The sequence below is a fragment of the Vanacampus margaritifer genome, chromosome 3, assembly GCF_051991255.1.
Source record: "Vanacampus margaritifer isolate UIUO_Vmar chromosome 3, RoL_Vmar_1.0, whole genome shotgun sequence".
Taxonomy (NCBI): Eukaryota; Metazoa; Chordata; class Actinopteri; order Syngnathiformes; family Syngnathidae; genus Vanacampus; species Vanacampus margaritifer.
The window spans coordinates 8,912,663-8,936,116 of NC_135434.1; the positions used below are offsets into that span (position 1 = coordinate 8,912,663).

Consider the following 23,454-nt stretch of genomic DNA (forward strand, 5'->3'; position numbering starts at 1 on the left):
CAAACTAGATTTCAGGCTAATGTGATTATGGCGGCCTGTTTCATTGCATTGTCTACCTCTGAAAGTCTGCAGTTAATCAGACTTAAAGGGGTTTGTACTTGTCAACCTTTTAGTGTTTGATTTATGCGGTCGCCGGTTAGACTATTAAACGCAGCTGAAAGAGCAATGCTAATATTGACTTGCACACCCTAAGAACACATCTGTCCAATCCATTCACCTTGTGAAATTTACACATACTAGTCAGCTCTAATGTTTGAATGAGTGGGAGTAATATTAAAAGGCTTATTATGCATTCACACGGTGTATGTTTTGGGCCAGCTTTCATTGCTGGCTGCTTTAATGCTATTTTATTCTGTAGATTTATACTCACTAGACTCTTTATTGGGTGCACCTGTATAATATATTATAAAAGAATACGCCTGTTAAGCCTTTTTAGCATAGTGAAAATAAGGTACTCATTTTAATTTTAATACTCATAACCAAGTCATAATGTGCATTGATGCAATGGACTACAGGTGCATCTCATTAAAATGTCGTGGAAAAGTTAATTCATTCATTTCAGTATTTAACAAGTAGGAATCCATTTATCAGTTTCACTTTTTTTTAAATTAAACTCCTGCATAAACACATTTTCTATAATTTAAAAATTTATTGAGATGCACCTGTTCTGTATATTACTTTTTATTTTTTCAACTCGTATCGTAGATATATTATAATAGGGTGATACATCACAATACTGCTTAAAGCTGTCCAGTTCAACATCACAGGAAAAGTTTGTCAACTAATTATATAGTTTTTTTTTTTGTTTGTTTTTAATGTCTAAAATATGCAACTGTAGCCAGCATGATGTTAGCTAACTGTCATTTAATCCTTGCCTCCAAAATGAAGATTGAAAGATTGAGTTGATGGTACAAATTGAAAATAACCTTCAGAATTCAGTGTGTACTTTCATAAGTGGTTGTCATGAAAAGATCCTGATCTTGTTGGACTACTTATAGCTGACAAGAAAATAAGAGGAGGTTGCCGTTTTTTTTTTTTTTAAACATCTTTGGCTGCCTTAAAGTGGGTCAGTGGGCCAGAGTGATTCACTGGCACTGCTGGGCCATAGAACAAATCAATCAGTGATAAGTAGGCTAATTATTATAAGGAAGAAGTTCCTCAAGATGAGATCACCACTACATGCCACATTGGCGATTTAAAATCCTGCCACTGATATATTATTTACAGTTTAATCTCTTTATCTCTCACCTGATTACGTGCTGCAATTCAACGTTAATGCCTTCTTATCACAGATCGCAGCCCCAAAGAGTCTCTGCTCCACCTGGCTGTGCGATGGGGTCTGTGCCGACTGGCCGAGCTGCTGCTTTGTCAGCCCGGAGGTCTGCTGGCTATCAGTCTTCCAAACAAGGAGGGAGTCACGCCGCTGCAGCTGGCACGCTCATCAGGCAACAAAGAACTGCTGGAGCTCCTCACGCAGTAAGATTTTAAACTTTTTTTCAAACAGTGGCTGAGTAAAGACCACTAGTGGGGTACGCGGGCAGCAGGTAAAATAGTAACTGCCTATGTAAGTACAGGATTTTTTTAAAGTGGGAGTTTGCAGTGTGAAACTGCTAGCAAGATGTGAATGTACCCTCACTTGACTAAATAAAGTAACATCCAATCACGGCTCACCTGTATTATATATATATTTTTTTTAACACAAAAACAATACACAAACTCTCGCTGGGAGGTAACATTTGTGTTTGCAAACAAAAAATGAAAAAAAAAGAAAATTAAAAAAACAGCAAGGCATTTTTACATTTCTACAAGCCAACTATGTTCACTTTCACACATCAAAAACATAAATAATTTGAGACCTCTGCACAAACCATCTGATAGTCCACATTCAAGTCCTTCAAGATTGACAAGGAAGCAAAGTGTGACTGCATTTCAGTTTCAAACAAAACAATGGATGGCTTTCTATTTTGCTATTTACATTTGTGAATATGGTATTTACCCATAATTAATATTATAAAGTCTCTTTCCTTCGATTGGTACATTAGTCAAACCATACATTTGGTCCAAATTTAGTTTTGGTATTTTATTCAATTTAATTTGCATCCATACGTTACATTCTTCCAAAATTCCTTTGTTATACTACAAAAAAAAAAAAAGGATCAATTGTTTTCTCCTCTCGATCGCAAAAGGTTCACAAGCTGGGCCCTTAGACACTGTTATGTCATTTTTAGTTGATAGCAAGTGGCAAAATGGCTGCCCTCAGAGCTAGATGAAAGCAGGTGGCTTTTTGCTGCTTAATTCATATTCCACAAATGCCGTGTTTTGATTATTGGGGGTGCATGGATCACATTTAATACATTTTGGGGACTTGAATCAGCCTTTAAGAACTGTTGGTTTGTATTTTTTTTTTTAATTTATGTGCAATACATTTTAATTGGATAATTATTTAAGTACAGTTTTTTCCTTATATTGAAGCACAATGTTAATGTTAAACTGTACATAATGTTAGTGTCTTTCAAAAATATTAATTATACTTAGTTTTTAGGAATAAAACAGCTCTTAGACCTACTATTGTATTATTTTTTATATGCCGGTCTTGAATGGTGGTACTTGGAGAGCAGAAGTATTCTCTTAGGCCTAGTTGGTCCAAAAAGTTTAAATACCAGTGTCTAGGTAATATGCATTCTTAAACTATTATTACAGTTAGGGATGCTGTGTGCAAATATCTTGGTAAATATGGATTCATAAATCCTTGGCACTCCTAACACAGGTCACAGTCAATTATGTTTACATTTGTGTGATAAGATCACTTCACTTCTCAACATGGGTCAGTATTATCGCCTTCTTCAATATTGATTAATCATTTTTTATTTATTTTTTGGTCAAAGGGTTTAAGGCTCAACAAAAATGTAGTTTAAAATATTTCCACTAGGTAGCACAATTGCTCTAATTATGCCTTCAACCAAAAGCATATTAAAATGTCCAAGTCAGTGTTTTGTATTAAATTTTAAACTCTTTCTTTCATTTTGTGGCAGCCCACCCAACCCTCTAGCCACACCTCCTGCAGGACTGTCTCAGGTATGGGCAGACCGCTCCCGTTTGCTGCGATACTGTCACGACACGGGAAATCTGACACTGACCGTCCGACAAAATCTCAAGTGGAGCTCAGAGGAGAGCCGGCATGCTGATATTCAGTTGCTCAGAAATAGACTTAGAGATGAGAGCTTTCTCAGAGAGGTCAGTGTGATTGTTTTTTTCGTTTTTTTTGTTTTTTTTCCCACAATCTAGTAATATATTGAAAATGGTATTAAAACTGAAGCACACTTTAAATAGTAGATGTTTGAAGTATTCAAGCTATTAAGCCGCGTCATTTCTATAAGTATTCTTTAGCGTGTAATTGTGCTTCTTAAGATTCAAGAAGAAGCTTTGTTGTTAATTTTAACAGGGGTTCTCCCATTATTTTTGTATTAAAGGTGTCCCTCTCTTCTCTCAGATTAAAGCGCTAAGAAGAGAACGGGCAGAGACCATTTTCGGAAAAGAACAATTGGTGGACGATCCTGCAGAAAATGGTATTCAAACCAATCCATATCCGTAAGCTTACTGGGATTTCAGATTTAAATTTTTCCAGACTTAACTGTTCTTCATGTGGCAAGTTGGCAACCATCAACCACTTTTTTTCTCTGCTGGTGTTGTGGTTCTGATAGAAATTGGCTGACCTCATGTGGAAATAATAGGTACTGCAAAGTGAAAATGGGGACTGTTTTAGGAAGAAAATGTGGATACAGACATGTTTCCTCTTTGATAAGATTAAGGTTCACTATGATCACATAATATCACCAGAAATAGTACCAGCACTTGCAAGATAACACTGTAGGCTACTGTACAGCAAAAATAAATAACCCTCAGGTGCTGATTCCAATACAGATCAACATATGCATTATTGGAGAAAAATATGCTTATATTGAGTATAATGCAGGCTTTTGCTTGTTGTAGGACCTTTTCCTGATAAGAGTGGAGATAATTCAGCTGCAGATGATAATGTGAGTACAAATATTCCCTCATTAAACTAAAAAAAACTACTGAAGTATGGAAACTCTTTTCCATCAAGCCAAGATATATATATATATAAATATATATATTCATATACACATGCACACAAATATGTCAAACGCAAATTAGCTCAGGGGCCGCATGGAAGAAAATAGATTACCAAGTGGGCCGGATCAGTAAAATAATGGTATCTAACTTAAAAACCATTGCTGTCAATTGTACACAGATTTTCGCTATTTGTGGGCCGGCTGTAAATTAGGGAACTCACCTGTAATCGTATAGTTTAAAAAAAAAAAACACACAAATGCAAATGAAACGTGGCAACACTATGAGCTCCAGACATGTTAACGCTACCTGTTTTGCTTATACTGTATATTGTTCCCAGCATGCATTGTGTGGCATAGTTAACGAAGTTATAAGGACGTTGATCCTTGTCATATGTATTTGTGTTACCAGTAATTGATGTTGGTGTATGATTTTTATAATTATTTTTTTTTAAACAAGCAGTAACTTTAGGTTGTGTGTAAAATAATGGCATCCAGGACAATTCTGTGTACAAGTTGCATTGCCCATCTCAGGACTGCTTTATAAATTACGAATTTATAATTGATGGTGGCTGGCTGATTAATTGGTCCAACATTACAAAAAAAAAATTCACTTTACAAAATCGCCTTGCGGTCCGGATTAAACCCCTTTTCGGGTCATATCCGGTCCGCGGGCTGTATGTTTGACACGACTGATATTTGAGCTGTGGCCATTTGGTACCGGGTTGCTGAGAGAGACCGACACAGTTGAATGTCATTTGTCTCTCATGAACCCAAAGTGGGACTACTTGTTGAAGAGAAGCAAGCACAACTCACAACTTCACTATAATAATGAGTTGTATTTTTTAATATAGGCTATATTTATTTGCTTCTGTGCCTGTCCATCCAAATATTGCTATACGTTTAACCCGATCTATTGTATAGGGGGGAAAAAAGCTGAGGGACCGCTGTTCTACATAATTAAAAAAATTCAGAAATGTCATATCGTCTCTGCTCAACCTGTGTGAACATCTGCATCAGCCAGTGTAAAGTGCACCGCCATCACCTCCCTGCCCATCAATGCTCCACATTGTTTTCGTATCATTGTTAAGGTGTTGGAGGCACCACCTGGCACAGTTGGCTTGAATAGCCCACTTTGTGAGCATGTTTCATGTTTCTGTAGGACCTGTTGTATACGTTACAGATGGTTCCCTAATTGATCTCTCTCGCTGTCGCACACCCGAGTCGCTGCCAAACACTTGTGTTTTTGTACTTAGCCAGACTTGTTTTTTTAAGGTTTAGTGGAATGCTTGTAACCTGATGGAAAAGTCTCACTGTGGAAATGTGCATGCTGCTCGGTGAATACTTTTTCTCTGGACAGGACATCGACGAGCCGCTAATGTTTTGCCTCAATCAGGAGGACCAAGAGGACGAGCAGTCTGACTCTGGTAAGAGGCCCTACTATTAATGTTAAACGTCAGAACAGTTAAAATCACATTTGAAAACGAATCTCTGTATAAATACTTTTTTTTTTTTTTTTTTGGGCCTGTGGTGCTTCAGGTGTGAATATGAATGTGGCTGTTGTTGGTTTAGGTGTCCGAGTAGCTTCCAATCATTAAATGAGCTGAACAGTAGGAAACGTTTGACAAATCACATTTCAGCCCCCTGGCCCCTTTTTTTCTTTTAGCGTTTTTGGATGCTTGTCACTCTTTGTTCACCACAGTCAGGACACATGGAAGGGATTTTTATAAAATAGCGTGCAGAGAGCGCTCCTGTAACCAACCCAGAGTCGTCCTACTCCTGCCAGCACGTTTTGGATCACAAATGAATTCTAACCATGTGGCTGTAGGTGGCTTCCTTCGGATCTCCTGTTGGACAAGAGGGAAAAGCCTTGAGAGGGGGAACATCCTGTGGGTTAATGATTGGCTTGATTTGCTGGTGCGCAGAATGATGCCTGAGCGTAAGAATGTCGCGGTTACAAGCTGAGGCTGCGGGCTTTACAACACTTGGCACTGGCCGTCTGCAATTTTAACTTCCTGTGGCTGCTGTTGTTTTCCATGCTTTATGCTTTAGCCATTTTGCTCTCTGCATCTGTGTGTGTCTGCGGGTGGAGGAAATTTACTCTTACTCCTCTTTTTTTCTTTTTTTTTTTGTGCCCTCTTTGAACACAGCCGCCTGTGACCTCAACTGATCCTGTTAATGTTATATATAAATATCCACTATATATATATTTATATGTCCGGGCTTCGGCCTTCCTGGGTGGAGTTTGCATGTTTTCCCCGTGCTTGCGTGGGTTTTCACCGGGTACTCCGGTTTCCTCCCACATTCCAAAGACATGCATGGCAGGTTGATTGGACACTCCAAATTGTCCATAGGTGTGATTGTGAGTATGGTTGTTCGTCTCTGTGTGCCCTGCAATTGTCTGGCAACCAGTTCAGGGTGTACCCCGCCTACTGCCCGAAGCCAGCTGGGATAGGCTCCAGCAACCCCCACGACCCTTGTGAGGACAAGCGGTTAAGAAAATGTGTGTGTGTATATATATATATATATATATATATATATATGAACTTTCAGTTTATGTTGATTATGGCGGCGCCATATGGACAAAAGCGGTAATGTTAAGCTTAAAGGAAGACCACATTTCCCATAAGAACGAGCACATTGCGTCGTTTTTTTTTTTTTTTTTTTTTTTTTTAGCTCACCCCAGCGAGGGAAAGCCGGGCAATGTTGATCCTTGACTGCCTTTTTTTATCTGGGTAGCTTCCCTTTATCTTTTTTTGTCTCCACAGAAAAAACTTTTAAGTTGTTTTGCAGCTTCTGCCAGGAAAGCAGTAATTGTGCGTCAACATTCAAATTGACTTCTATTTTTGTAATGAATGGGTAAATGGGGAAGTGACGTATGCCATAAAGCATTCAGCACGTTTGTAGTTTTTTGTGTGACAGTGTTCCTACCATCCTCCTCAAAGTTGCTCAGTGCCAGTAAAAATGACACCCACCCCTTCATGCCAGAGCAAAGGTACCACTCAACTAGTTTTCAATTGATGTTTCATCAGAAGAAATATGAAACTATTTTATTATGGTTGAAAAGTTCCTTAGTGCTATTTTAATACCACTAATCTTTTCAACGCCCCTTACTTGGAAAGGTTGTACTGGGGGAATTCCAGTCGCAACACAGCAGACACGTCCACGTCAAAATTGAGCAGTAATACATTTTATAATAATGCTTTTATTTGTGCAGACTGGGGTCAAGTTGTATTTCACAATTTAAAAAATGTGCAGAATTTCACAAGTTACATCATGTTAAAGATTAGATAGCTCTTAATATAAAAAGCAAAATGCACTAAGCTCTCACCGTCTTACAAATGCATTTATGCCATCTAGTGGCAGAAAAATCACTTCAACACAAATCAATTCTACACTCGTTTTTTACAGTACAGTACATCTCTTAAATTTGAATTCAATTCATTTTTTATGAAATTTCTATATCAATGACTACGAGATGTATCCATATTTCTATTAGTTTAATTTTTTTTTAACTTTTATGTTAACAAGAGTATGAAACTTGAGAAAAATATTTTATCTTACAACACTTGGTGAACCACTTTTGTGTAATTGCTTATGAGCTTTTTAATTCCTTCAACAAGTGTCTTTTTTTCCCACCAGAGTCCTTTCTTTTTATCTGACGTTATATGGATTCTTGATTTGAACTAAGGTGCTGTTAAATAGTCAGACAGAATCTCTGCCGTCAGAACTTCAGCAATGAGAGCAAAGGCATGAGGAATTTTGAGCGTGGCTGTCATATTCTCCCTGTACATCTTGGGAACAGCTTATTTTTCTCAAATCTATACTTGCTTCAATGAATGGACCCAAATTAAATGTAAAACTGGCAAAATAGATTTAAGGTTGTTCATGTGAAAATATTGCTAATGCTAACCGATTGATACAAAATACATTCCCTTGTTTTCCATTCCTCCCCCTTCCCCCATCTTTGCCCTTCCGATGCCCCCAAAATTCAAATACCCAACCCAAAAGACACGCACGCACACACACACACACAATCCCCCAAATACTTACGCATACAAACAGACACATTCACCCATTCCCCCAATTCCCTCCGCACTAAGTCAGCATTTTAATGTGAGTTTAGTGAACAACTAGCAAATGGCACTTAATCCTCAAGGGTTGTGCACAATATATATATATATATATATATATATATATATATATATCTGAAGAAAGAAGTCATAGTTGTGCATGCATGTGTGTGTGCATACGTGTTCAGGAGGGAGAATGCAAGGGTAGTGTGTTCTGAAGGGAGCAAGGGGGTATAAGGGTACGAAAAAGGGGTTGATTGTGACTGAATGGGGGTTGCCAAGGCTTTCCCGAAAGCTGTTTCCAGCAGCTTGTCGAGATCCCCGGGGAAAGGAGAAGCAGAGTGAAGTGGTGGGAGAATGCTGAGTGTCAGTGGAATGGAGAGCAAGAGCAGAAAAATGATGATACCGATAGCTTGGCAGAGCGACAACAGATGACGAGCGCAATGCCAAAAATGCTAACAAGAGTCCCCGACCCCAGCTGAGGGATCTAATTGGAGGGCGGAAAAAAAGGATTAAATCTCACACAGACCCCACAAAGCCAGCATGAATGTGCACCAGTACAGTGCCAAACCTTGCGCCCTCATACACCCCCCCCGCACAAGCACCCTCACACTTTCACACTGTGTTACTATGATGCATTCTGGCTTCGCAACTCTCGTATGCTTTTTCGATGGCATCCTCTGAGGTTGCTTTTCTTGCTGTTGTGATCATTTGACAAGCAGTCATCTGTACTTCAGTGGTTCTCAAATGAGGGTCTGTGAAGGCACTCCAGGAGGTACTGTATGTGAGATTGATATTAAAATATAGTTCAAAAGTATATATAAACTAGTTGTGTCAAAATGGGTGTATTCATTTTGAATTAATTTAAAGTTCTTAACACCACTCTTTTTTTTCCAGTTTTTTTTTTTAAAGCGTGATTAATGACTTGGAAAGCCTATACTTGGGGAATTCCAGTCGCAACGCAATAGACACGTCCACGTAGCAGTAATAAATTTAATAATATTGCTTTTATTTGTGGACACTGAGGTCAAGTTGTATTTTACAATTTTAAAAATGTGCAGAATTTCACAAGTTTCTTCATTTTAAAGATTATATAACCCTTAATATGAAAAAAAAATGCACTTAGCTGTCACCAACATCTTACAAATGCAATCATGCCATCTAGTGGCAGAAAAATGACCAACACAAATCAATACCACACGTTTTTTTTCAGTTTAGTACATCTTTTAAATTTTAAATAATTTTTATGAATTATTATGAAATTACAGTATCAATGACTAAAATATGCAGCCATATTTCTATTAGTTAATTTTTTTTCCCACTTTTATGTTAACAGGAGTATGAAAACTTAGAAAAAAATGTTTTATTGTACATTAGAACAGATATAAAAATTTAGGATTAATCGTGAGTTAACTATTGAAGTCATGCGATTAATTACGATTTAAAATTAATATAAATATTTCAGAAAATACAAAGTTTAAAAATAATAATAATTTTATATTCAGTAGGGTATTCAATTTTAGTGTCCTAAAAACCCAGAATCTCCCCCATACCAGAATGGTTCGACTCAACTTGTCACATGGCACCTAGAATCACCTGTCAATCACTTGAAAACTTTATTTAAAATTCACTTAATTATTTATTTTTGAGAACAGAGCTTTACTATGAGCCCAAAGGAGCACACTTAATGTTGATCATTTTTATGTGCACAAATCTTTATTTATTCTTTTTTTTTTGTAATATGTTTTTATTTCCAAAAAGTTCAAGAGACCACATAAATACAAAAAGAGTTCCAAAGTCTACAAAAATCCGACAATGATGGCACATCACTCGATTTTAAGTATTTTAATTTTTTTTATCTTCCCCTCTATCAGAAATGCTTTGCGCTGATTAGAGGGTACTTGGCTGAAAAAATATTTCACAGAGGGTACGTCACTGAAAAAAGGTTGATCTACTTGTGCTCCTGTTGCTGTAAGCCGGGGAATTGTACATTGGCAACAGTTGAAAAAGGGGGGTGGAAAGGACATGAAGAGTGAAGAAGAAAATAGCCACAGCTCTCGTTGTTGTCTCCATGGTGAGTCTGCTGACCTGGCAGTCTGCACTCCGTTTCTCCTTCCCCACAAGGAGAAGCGTGATCTTTACATGCTATGCTTTGCAGAACAGTTCAGAAAGATTGGAGCAGAACTGACAAATCCAGGTCCGGATAGTAAAAACCTTGCCACCGTTTGGCTTTAGCCCCAGGTGCTAGCTAGCTAGCTCATTTATCTAGCTAGCTCCCTAGCACCTGGGGCTAAAGCCAAACTGTGGGATGCTAGCTCCCTAGCTAGCTCCCATGGTGCTCATTTACCTGCTATGGAGCTAGCTAGCTATCTAGCTAGCTAGCTTGCATCAATGGTTAAAATTGTAGCAGGGTTTTTTCTTTCTGGACCTGGACCTGCCACCCGTGGATTGGAGTGGTCGGTAAAGACTACCTTCCGATGCCAGGTGTCCGGCACGCTTGTTAAGTTATGGCGTTCCATTATGCCGTATCTCTGAGACAATCATGAACTCACAGGGTTAATGATTTCTCCAGTGTCTGAGAGTTACCTCCACTCCGCTGTCTGCGCTCATGTTTGTCTTCTCTGTAGGTTCTGAAGTCACTCCTATGTTTGACTTTCTCTCCTTTCTCCCTCCCTCCCTCCTTCAGTCACTCTTTCCGGCCCGTCACTGACCCCCCCCACACACACACACACACTGCCCTGCTACTACCGGCATGGGTTCATCTGCCTGCTCTTTCCAAACTGTGTGTGGCAGATGAGTGAAAAGTCTGAGCGATCCGTCGAGAGTTAGGGAAATCTGAAAGAAGAAAAAAAGTTGAGGATGAGGACAACGGTAGACTCTGAGTTGGACAGTTCAGCGCTTTAAAGGGGGCAGGGGAGGGCTTTAGGGGGAGGGGTAGTTGGGGAAACAGGGGGAACATGCAGGCTCACTCCTAAAGTGTCAGAGTGTCTTCAGTGGTGCTCTGGAGAAAGGAGCAATTGCTGCAGCTCGTACGCGGTGCCTTCTACCACGGGGAAATGGATGTAAAGTGAGGCTTCTTTTCACCAATCTGGAGTTGGAAGAGAGCACATCATGGATTCTGACTCAGATTCTCCCTTCAACTACTCATGGCCCTCTTTTCCGAGGATGCGGATGCGTAAGAATTCTGGCAAAAAAGGTAACAGAAAAACGTTGTCATCGTGGAAATCTTTTGTCGCCTTCTACTTTATACTTGTTGTCATCTGCATTGTTATGAAAATGGACGTTTTCCTGTCACTTAATGTGTTGGACAGGTGTAACGTTTATAATGCATGCTGATTGCACCAGGTTTCACTGTTGAACTGCTTTATAGGACGGTTGAAAATGGGCAAGGATTTTTGGGAGCGATAAAGTTGAATCAAGACGAGAGATTCGCCACAACGCAGTCAGTCACCATGAGATGACTGTTTGTTTGCCGGTGATGTAACCTGATATCTGACAGTGTGTTGCGGAATGTCAGATGTCCTCACGAGGCTGATTGACAGCTTTGGGACTTTTGAGATCTTTGGCCCACATTGTTGTTTCATTGTGGAGTCCCGCAGGTCCACGTGACTGTTGACCTCCCATGAGGTTCAAAAAGTGTGTGACAATTATGTAGTGTTTACCCCCACTTAGCGCATAGGTTGGTTGACTCACCCAAGTGACCTCATCAACTCATCAATATTGTGCTTGATTTGTTGCTTGAATGCAAAAGTTTTCCCAGGAAGCGAGCGAGCGTGCAGGCAGACAGCAGAAGCTCAAGTTACTGCCATGTCTGTGTCATGGCTTCGCTCCAGTCGTCTTTCCCCTCATCTTACACCGTAAACCTCAGCAACACAATCCTAGTTATTGCCTCTTAATTGAGATTGACACTGGCAAATTTTATAAACCAAGCCTGCTTGTATTACTAAGCCAAAAACCAAGATGTACTCCACTATCAAAGTGACCATATAAAGGCTTGGCTAAAATGGTTGGCTTGCTTGAATTTTAAGTGGATGTACGGCATCCAGAGTTTAGACCGTGAACAAGTTCAGCTGTGAAACATACTTTGTAATGAACAATTCTGACAATAGACACAAATTTCAGTTGGATAAAACACGAAACTGTACTTAATGTTCAATTACCTGAATTGGCAGGTGATGGTCCCATTATCATTCTACCAAATTTTGCAGATAAGCCAATCACAGAGGGTCGTCTAATAGTGTTCGGAAGATTTTTGGCACACAAAACTCTTCATGTTGAGAGGAACCAGTTGAGGTGGCTCGGGCATCTGGTACGGATGCCTCCTGGACGCCTCCCTGGGGAGGTGTTCCGGGCATGTCCTACCGGCGGGAGGCCCCGGGGACGACCCAGGACATGCTGGAGAGACTACGTCTCTCGGCTGGCCTGGGAACGCCTTGGGATCCCGTCGGAGGAGCTGGCTGAAGTGGCTGGGGAGAGGGCAGTCTGGGCTTCCCTGCTAAAGCTGCTGCCCCCGCGACCCGACCCCGGATAAGCGGAATTGAAGACGTACGGACGGACGGACGGAACTCTTCAGGTTGTGTGACTCTTTAGAAGTATGTCACAACTCTATCATTGTTTTGACGCCTGATCATCTGGAGGCACTGAATGCATGAAGGGACGGATCCAATCAGAATAATATGACATCAGTGGGACCCAGCCACAACATCCTTGGAAACTTTTGGAGAGAGAAAAGACAAGTTTAAAGTCATAAAATAGCAGCAGGGGATGTCTGAAAAAAGATTCCAGATGAAATAAACAAATGTTTAGAGCAGTGGCTCTTAGCCTTGTTGGAGTACTGAGCCCCATCAATTTCTTATGCACGTTCACCGAACCCTACTTTATTGAAATGAAAAAAGGGTTTTTCAAATTCAAATATGATACTTACAGACATGCATTATTTATCCTCTGTGAAGAATGACTAATGTTCCTGTGGGTTACTGAGGAATTGAAGACCGTCTCCAGGTTCAGCAAATCAGTATGTCGATATTGTGCTGCTCTCAAGTGGCCAAGTTGTGCACACCAGAAGGAGCAGCACAATGACTATTGGAAACGTAGCAGAAAATGTGGTGAAAACGGTGTACTTTCTTAGTAAAATATTACAGCGTGTTATTTTTCTTAGTGAAAAAAGAAAAAACACATTTCCAACATTTAATTTGTGTTTTTGGGAGGCTGTAACAAATTAATGGTATTTCCATTCATTTCTATAGGGAAAGGTGATTTGAGATATGGGTGTTTTGAGTTACGAGCATGGTCACAGGATGAATTAATCTCGTATCTCGAGGCACCATTGTCGTTTAAATGACCTACCTGAGCTTTTGGGGTGTCTGGTAAAAAAAAAAAAAAGCACTGTGTTTTCAGGTGTGAAAGCCTTTATGTTTATTTCTTAACTCTGAAGGCTGATAACTGTTGGCATACGGTTTTCCTCCCCCTGGATCTCTCGGGTCGGCTAATATGTAAACATGACGGTAACACGCAATGTAATGCTTGGACCAACTGCAGGTGTCGTTACTCACAGTGGATTTTGGTGGTCAGTTGTTGTTACTGTATAAATAGCCCTTTAGAAACCCTGGCAACTCCATTTGCTTAGATTATTTTTTTTCTTATATCCATTTTTAGACTCCCATTTATTATTTTACTCCCCTTCCAATGTTTTTGGCCTCTCCTGAATGTGTGTGAAAAAAAAATGACATCACAAAAGCCGAAAAGCATAGACGATTCATGTTTATGTGCTCAGAAAAACGTGTTGTGAGCCCAATCGACAGGTACGACTGTTTATGTTGAACGTTCCCCAGCAGCCTGCAAACGGCGAACCTTGAGAAAAGAGCCCTTGTGACGAACCCGCCTCCCCCTTTTCCACGCTGCCTTCCTTTTCGACGACTCCCTCCCAGGGGTGTGCGCGGGTTGAAGGGTCACTCTCTGCGTTTAACTGCCCTGGTCTGGAGACCTGCCACTGACTGCCGTCTTTGTCTTACTTTCTGGAAGAGCTCCGACACTCTTCGGCTCTGCAGGCACTGCTACTGTATAGGGTTAGCGCTCACTCAGGGATATACGCTTGCGAATATCACATCTCTCCGCATATGCTCTACCTTCTCTGGGCACGGTCCTAAACAAATAGCCTGACATCGCCGCTTTGAAATGGTAACCTGCGCGCAGACATCGCTCAGCAGTGTGAGTAATACGATCCCTTCCCGGCTTCTCTGTTATTCCTACCTTAGCTAATGTTAAACACAGATCTCAGTGGCTGACAGTAATGATCACCAGGCAGTGTTTAATGGGTCAGAGGTGTCACAATGATCCAGGCCGTAGCAGCCAGCTGTGGCTTGGAACCGGGTCCAGCAGCTGAATTATTAGCCCTTTCTTGTCAGTGTTCCAGAAGTGGGTTTATATGAAATGATGTCCACTTTCACAACCGTGTTTGACCCTCATCCAATACGGCTGCAAACTCAAAAGTTGAAGATGGCCCATTCCATGAGACTAGCTGATTCGATTGATTGATTAGTTAGTTGTAATTGAAAAAAAAAAAACGTTTCAGGGCCGTATTTGTCATTGGTCATTTTCATGCTCGTCTCTAGTTATTATGCTTTCAGCTGCATGCTATTTACATTAGTCTGCTTGGTAAAAATCAATTTGTTAATGCAATTGGTATTTAATTCATTGTATTGGCCATATTGCACTGAACAATTCAACCTTCCTTTTTCCAAGTTAAGCAATATTTTGTTTAACTTTAACTGTAAGGCGATTACATTTTTTAATCGTATGACATCGATAGTTAACTCATGATTAATCGCACATTTTATATCTGTTCTAAATAAACAATAAAAATATTTTCCCCTAAGTTTTCATACTCTTGTTAACATAAAAGTGGAAAAAATCTTAAACTAATAGAAATATGGCTGCGTTGATACAGTAATTTAATAATAATAATTCAGAAAATTTAGTTAAAATTAAAAAGATGTACTGTACTGTAAAAAAAACAAAAAACAGTGTGATGGTTATTTGGTCATTTTTCTGCCACTAGATGGCATAATTGCATTTATAAGCTGGTGAGAGCTCAGTACATTTTTCTTTTCATATTGAGAACTATCTAATCTTTAACATAAAGCAACTTGTAAAATTCTGCACTTTTTTAAAATTGTAAAATACAACGTGACCAAAGTCTCCACAAATATATGCATTATTATTGAATTTATTACTGCAAAATTTTGACGTGGACGGGTCTGCTGCGGTGCGACTGGAATTCCCCCAGTACAGGCTTTCCAAGGCGCGGACATTAATAAAAAAAAATACAAAAATAAAAATTTGTGGCATTAAAGAAACTTTAAATTAACTCAAATTTTGACACCACTAGGTGTAGCACTAAAATATAGTTAAAATATTTTTTTAATAACAATGCCCAGTTTTAATGCTTAAGAAAATTGGCAAGTACAGTATATAAAATGACGCTTCAAAATTGGACAAATCAAGCCATTGTCTCCACTCTCAAACACTGTGAGCCCTGCTGAAACTGGATGCTAGTTCAGCTAGCAACTTTCATATGTTTACACATCTCTACATGTTTTAGCCCCGAAAATATATGCAATGTATATGTAAAGAACAATCGTATGTTTACTGGCATATAGATACCAGCTAGCTCAATGGCTAACAGGTTTCAGCGGCTCCCCTCAGCGGGCCGATGGGCAAGCGGGCTCCTCTGCCGTGTCACCTCCTCGCATTGGAATTTAAATAATGATACTGACATATGTTATGTAGATTGTAGCATCCTGGGAAGATGCATTTTCAGGGTTGTGTACATAGCTACACTCTAAAAACAATTGTAGCCCAATTACGGATCAAAAATAGACCGTTCCAACTTTCTGGGTTGTTTTATACAAAATGACCCAATTTTTTGACCCAAGTAAAGGGTCTGACCAATATTTATGAGTTGTTTTACACTAAGAGACCCATTTCTTGACTCAAAGTCTGGTAAAATCCACTCAAGTAGAGGATCGGTCCATTTTTGACCCATAGTTGGGTTATTTTTGACCCAACTGTTTTTAGAGTGTAGCTAGCACACTGTAATAGTAGACATTGTATAGTGGGGGACTCATACCATTTGCCCTACTAATTTCTTATATATCGTATAGTGGGGGAGGGACAATTCATGCCACGGAAGCCCAAATCCATCACTGGGCACCATTTTAGGAAATGGGGGGGGGCAAAAATATTTTTAATTTTTTACGCAACAATTTGCCATTCAGTATTGGTTGCTCTTTTCTTCTTTTTTTTGTTGTTGTTGCTGATCTCAGCTGCAACTTCTGGTATCTTTGGGATTTTAGGACTCCCAGAGTTACTGAAGTGGTTTGGAAGTTCTGATCAAGGTGATGCATGTTCTTTATACCATACAGATGTGTGACCTTTACGTTAGACATGAATGAACCAAGACTCATCTGCTTCTCTCATCAATGTCTACTTGACTCCTTGTGGGTTCTGAGATTTATTGGACTCGCAGCCGACAGGAAGCACAGCCATTTGCTGGGCTGATTTATTCTCCTCTGTAAAGCTGGACTTCTTTCCTCCTACTGTGTGGTGCCAGCAGCTTGGAAGCACAAACGATCGGGTTTTGCTGTTTGAGTGGCAGCTGATTCTGAGTTTTAAAGGGATGTTTTTGCAACATGGCGCTTTATAAAGTGAAGCTATAATTCCAAGCATGACGATAACTACGTTAAGGAGGCTGTCACTGTGGGTTAGCACAATAAGCATTGTACTGTACCACCCGTTGTTAATGTGGTTAGGAATGATTTTTTTTCTTCCATTGAATGCATCACTGAATATAAATCCACTGCTCCTTGCTATTCACTGAAAGGCTTGCTTATGAACAGTGATGTTATTATGTTCTAATTGTGGTGTTCGTGTCCAAAAAGATGGTTAGAAAATCAGAGTAGTAAAAATGAAATTAAATCCTCGACTTTGGCCAGGCAAGGTTTAACTAGGATACCGCAAGTTTTTATTTTGCCATCTTGTGTCTTATTCAGAATACGGTGTATGGTTTTCAGTAGGGGTGGGAATATTTGACTCTCTCACGATTCGATTCCGACTTTTGGGTCTGTGATTCGATTCAGAATCGATTTTCCGCTTTAATTTATAGACGTGCAAAGAATCATCATGATCTACTCCAATCTGACTCTCTAAAACGAATTAGTGCGCCACGCACGGCACTTAACCTAACCCACTCAAAAGAACGGCTATTCATACAAAATGCTTCAGGAATGTAAACGGAGAAGCATCTTAACACTTACTCACTGGCATATTCTCTTCCTACACTGCAAAAAAAACAACTTTTATTGGCATAACTTGATCGGGACTTTTTCCTTCTACTCTCGAATGTGGCTACAACTTAACAGTGTATCAGAATGCGTGGAACCACACTGCCCCTAAGTGGCCAAATCGTGGTACAACATGACCAGCACTCCTGATAAAGGTGTACACAAACAAGGGCAAGACGGTACAAAATCGATTTTGGGACATTTAAAATCGATTCTGAATCGTACTAAAGGCACATTCCTCGGTTTCAGATGCTTATTCATGAAGAATGCTGTTTAAAAAAAAAAAAAAAGTAGCACCGTAAATAAACAAGTGCTGAAGTGATAGAGATTGTTCTGGGGGATGTGCGTGAATGAATTAAATATTCTATAAGGCTGAATTATATTATTCTATCCTCAGAAACTGAACTAATACTGCATGAAATCATTCTCAGAAACAGCATTTAAAAGCTTTGTTTTGCATAGAGTGTGTGTGTGTGTGTGTGTGTGTGTGTGTGTGTTTTTGCATCGCTAAACCTGGCTGCTACTCACAGTGGCTCCACTGTGTAGGAAAAGTTTCCCGTCAATGCTACTGTGTGTTCACTGGAAGTTATCTTCTCACCACCGCGACGCTGAAGGCCGGGTGGGGGAAGAAACAAGCCTACAGATGCCAAGGCACAACGCCTGACACACCCATTCACGTGTGTGTGCAAAGAGCCTTTGAGACACACACGCACATACTCATATGGAGCCTTGGCTGGCTGAACTGCCCAGGATGTCGATGTCACTTCCTGTGTTTGTGAGGGGTTATTTTGCCGTTGCTGTAGAAACCAAATGTAATATTGAAAAATCGCTTCCCAACAGAAAAAAGCCAGTCCACAGGCGAGAGCCAAGCCTCGTCCCCGACTCTGGCTGCTGCTGCCAGGCTGTCAGCGATGATCCACGGGAAAGACAGAGTGTATGCCAACGCCATGGTGGTGGACCAAGTGAGTAGAGCAATGAATGCATATTTATTTTGGGAGCAAATATATACGTTCTGCATCATTCTTAGAGTTTGCATCAATTGCACTGAGAAAGTGAAAACATCTGCCACAGCAAACTTTCACTTAAAAAAACAACTGTATTGTGTGTTGGAGTTAGGGTATGCATTATATTTAGAGGCGCCTTTCCAGAACCGTACAATTTAAAAAATGACTTTAATAAAAACAGCTAACATATATATATATATACAGTATATATATGCACACACATTAGGGGTGTCAAAATTAGTGAATTTAAAATTCCTTTTATGCAACTTTTAATTTTTTTTTGGGACGCGCGATTAATGACCGCCCCTTACTTGGAAAGCTTGTACTGGGGGAATTCCAATCGCAATGCAGCAGACACGTCCACGTCAAAATTTAGCAGTAATAAATGTAATAATAATGCATAGAATTTGTGGAGACTGGGGTCAAGTTGTGTTAAAATGTGCACAATTCCACAAGTTACTTCATGTTAAAGATTAGATAGCTCTAAATATGAAAAGAAAGATGCACTAAGCTGTCACCAACATCTTACAAATGCAATTGTGCCATCTAGTGGCAGAAAAACGACCAACACAAATCAATATTACATGTTTCTACAGCATAGTACATCTTTTTAATTTGAACTCAATTTGATGAATTATTATGAAATTAGTGTATCAATGGTTAAAAGATGCAGCCAAAAGACAAAATAAAATAAAAAAAATAGTGGATGTGCTTTTTTTGAATTATTATTTTTTTAAACATCTATTGGTCACTTCTTTTCCCATCCCCACCCAGTCATTTTTGACACACAAAAAATTGCATGCATCTCAAAAACCAACTCACACCGACTGATTGATTACGCTTTTTACTTGTGAAGAATTGCATAAAGCTCAAATACTGCACACTAATACGTTACATGAACCACATTCCGACATTTTTCTATTCCAGGTGGATGATGTTGATATTAAATACCGCTCTCGCCCAGTGCCTGATGTCAGCAGCCCTTGCTGGGAGCCTTTCTCCATGACCCCCCCTGAGCCGAGGACCTGCCCCAAAAATCATCACGCAGCCACGCCACACAATGGCGACCCGGAGAAATCCAAGGCGGCGCCTCTCCACGTCTCTCCCACTTCTCCCTTTGCTTCCCCCCCATCGTTCCCGTCCTCCCCCCTGGCTTCCGCCTTCCGTTTGTTTGAAGGAGGTCAGAGGCGACAGCCGCAAGCCGGCATTCCCGTCTCTCCCACTTTCAACGGGAGAGGATGCAACTTGGCGGTCACGACCCGCGGACTGAGGTATGACGGTGCTAATGTTGATTTTTAATATTCTTGCTAAAAGTTAAAATGATATCTTGGTTTGGATGCTCTACGTTCAATGTGAAAGATAAAAAGGAAAAAAAAAAGATGAGCTTGCTTCTCTGCCCTCAATTTGCCCTCAATGTCTTTGAAAGGATAATGTAAAGAATGCAAAGGGAAGCCTGGATACAATTGAGCGCTTTTTTTTTTTTTTTTTTTTTTTTCAAAGACCTTTTTGCAGTTGTTTTGTATTAGAATCTGGGCTATGCATAAACATTGACCCAAGTTGCTGTCAGTGGTGATTACAAAGAAACATATCCGTCCCTGTGGAAAATGGCCGAATTTTTCTCAGACCATCCAGCGACATGAAATATTTTAATGCGAACACTTCTATGTTCGTGATTATTGATCAAGGAAATATTTCACACAAAATTCTCAGCTAATGAGGCAGAAATTAATCAAGCAAAACATTAAAACTCAAACTGTTTTTTTTTGTGTGCAATAGAGTAAGTACTTGTGTATAATTTGAGAATTGAATAATGTACTTTTCAATTGTGGAATTTAATAATATCACAATGTTAACATTAAAAACTTATTTTTGGTTAAAGAGTATTTTGGTCATTAGTGGCATAAACTTGATACTGGTTGGTAGTTTAATCTATTTGTTTAATACTGTACAATATTAGTATGTATTTTGTAGGGCTGAATTTGAAAAAATCAAATCGATTTTCCTTTTCGAGCCTGATATCGATTCATAAAACCATGAATCGATTACCGGTATTTTAGGATCTCTTTTTCCCATAAATTCATAAAAAAATATAATTTTCAAGGCCGAATTTTTATTATTTTTTGTATCTTACTTGAAATGTATTGTTCACATTAATTTAAATGTATTTCCTTACATTTATGAAAGAACCGACTTATTGCACTATAAGACAATTCAGAATCTTTTTTTTTATTTATATTTACAAATATTGAATTAAAATTGGGGAAAATATTTTCATCTTTTCCTTGCTGATGTCAGTGTTTGTGTAACATTTAAGCAATTATAGCGTGCTACTCTCATTATTAAACTAAATAATTTAACCAGTTATTGCATGCCTCCACAAAATGTAATTTGGAATTTAATGTTTGTGGAGTTTTTTAATTTATCTTAAATAATATATAACATAATATCGGATTGAAGCGAAGTGAATCGAAATCGAATCGATTGAGGAAATTAGAATCGATACTCAGCCCTGGTCATTTGCTTGAGCTGAAAAGTTCTATCATTTGTGTCAGTTGCATTTTCAGCATGCTAAAGAATCAGCTCATTTGTTTATTGTTGTGTGTCAACAGTCCGAGTCTCGAGTGTGACAGTGGAGAGGAGGACCTACTGGGACACTCCTTTCCGTGCTCAGCCTCAAAGCTGCAGTCCAGCTCTCCAGACTTTAACAGATCTCACTCTGACAGCACACAAAATCCCAACAAGGTATTGCACTGCTTCCATGTGTAGCTTTTGCAGATACCGACCTGGTTGTGTCATCTCTTGGCTGTTATGTGATAAATAGGCTCTGTTTTTACTCTTTCCCCATTGTCTATTCCAATCAAGTCTTTCGAGACACAAAGTACAACTTTTTAACAAGGGCTTGATCAATCTTTTTGATCGCGGTTCTAAAATAAACAATACGCAGATGTAGCTCGATGCTGTGATAAAAGGTCAGACGTATTGAGTTTTTCAGCATTATTCAAAAATGTTCTGTTCTCAGGCTGTTTGCTTGCTGCCCTCTGCTCTGTCCCTGCTCTCATCCAGAACCCCGAGGAAGGCGAGGTTCGACTGCGCTCGTACTCTTACTCCTCGCCCAAGGCCAGGCCCTCACGCCCTCTGCTCAACAGAGATGCAACCATCACTGACCTGGCGGAAGGTGAGTGGACTCTGAACCCTTTTCCTTTCTGACTTCTGTGGCTGGCTGAATACAAAGTGGCTGGATATCTACCATAAAAATTGATACAGTTGCTAAAAAAAGAGGAAAAAAAGTAAGCGCCACTGTTCAAATAGCAGGTTTTTGTGATGTAAAAAAAAATGTAGATCAACATAAATCATATAAAAATGATTATTAATCTTCAGGGAAAGGGATTCAAAATAAACAACTGAACTATTATACACTCTAAAAACAGTTGGATCAAAAATAACCTGAAATTGGTCAAATTGACCCATAAAATGGATCGGTCCATTTTTGACCCATAGTTGGGTTATTTTTGATCCAACTGTTTTTAGAGTGTATAATAGTTGAGTTGTTTATTTTTAATCCCTTTCCCTGAAGATTAATAATCATTTTTATATGATTTATGTTGGTCTACATTTTTTTTCGGTCCATTTTTTATCCTTAATTGGGGCAACCACACTCTAAAAACAGTTGGGTCAAAAGTAAACCAATTATAGATCAAAAATGGACCGATCCACTTTATGGGTCAATATGACCAATTTCGGGACAAATTGACCCATAAAGTGGTGATGAAAAATGATTAGCAATCTTCAGGGAAAGGGATTCAAAATAAACAACTGAACTATAATACACTCTAAAAACAGTTGGATCAAAAATAACCTGAAATTGGTCAAATTGACCCATAAAATGGATCGGTCCATTTTTGATCCATAATTGGGTTACTTTTGACCTAACTGTTTTTAGAGTGGACCAATCTACTTTATGGGCTAATTTGGCTCGAAATTGGTCAAATTGACCCATAAAGTGGATCGGTCCATTTTTGATCCATAATTGGGTTACTTTTGACTCAACTGTTTTTAGAGTGTGGTTGCAGAAGTGTGCACACCCTCTTATAACCGGTATGTGGCTGTGTTAATTAACATTCACATTCCAACACAGGTTAAATGTGAGTCAGCACAAACTTGCCACCATTTAAAGTTTCTCTGATGGACCCTAAATAAAGTTTAGAAGTTCTAGTAGGCTTTTCCGGATATTAGTTCAGCTTTTTAGTAGATGTGTGGATGTTTTGGGCTGACACTGATGTTTGGCACTGTTAATAATTCCATCAAAATTCAAATTCCAACACACCAACTTTTTTCACTGTAAGGTATGATGTTCTTTTGGTACTGAGCTGCATTGTGCTTGTACCAGACCTACCTCTTGCAATTATGCTTTAAAAAAAAATATCTATCTATATTTTAAATGATTCATCTGGGTGTCTTTAAAAAAAAAAAATTCACAAAAACCTGCCATTTTATCAGAGGTGTGTAGACTTTTTATATCCTCTGTGTGTGTTTAGTGTTTGTATTGTTGTAAGACGACGACACTGTTGATGACTGTGTGTGAATTCTGTATAGATGGTGCATTCAGCAGCAGTGGTCGTTCTCTACTTCAGGCATTATCTCTCTCTAAATCGCTCTCGCGACTCAACCAAGTTAGTAAGTACATCAAAGGGAAGCAAGAAGATGCCACCGAGAGTTTCTGTGGGCATTCGAGGGGTTCTCTTAATGGGGGAAATCTGGTGATAATCAAGAGATGCTCAAAAACAATATCCAGGTGTAATTATGGTGGATTGCCGGCTATAAACTACAGGAAGATATTTTACAGCTGTTTCTCACTAGAACAATGCAACAATGTGGTGCAGCAGCGTTTCCTGTCCCATTTGGATTATCAACTTTGAGTCGGTCAAGATTTTTGAGGGGTTAAAAT

General features: G+C 39.3%; 1 protein-coding gene across 1 annotated transcript in view; it reads left to right on the forward strand.

The window, feature by feature from the left end:
- Positions 1 to 23,454, forward strand: part of LOC144048676 (rho guanine nucleotide exchange factor 28-like) — a 51,768-nt gene that overhangs the window by 8,977 nt on the left and 19,337 nt on the right. Inside the window, 9 exon segments of the mRNA XM_077560898.1 lie at positions 1,293 to 1,476; positions 3,033 to 3,234; positions 3,491 to 3,566; positions 3,991 to 4,037; positions 5,452 to 5,518; positions 18,346 to 18,467; positions 19,437 to 19,780; positions 21,119 to 21,251; positions 21,573 to 21,684. Of these exon segments, the coding sequence (XP_077417024.1) occupies positions 1,293 to 1,476; positions 3,033 to 3,234; positions 3,491 to 3,566; positions 3,991 to 4,037; positions 5,452 to 5,518; positions 18,346 to 18,467; positions 19,437 to 19,780; positions 21,119 to 21,251; positions 21,573 to 21,684 (1,287 nt within the window).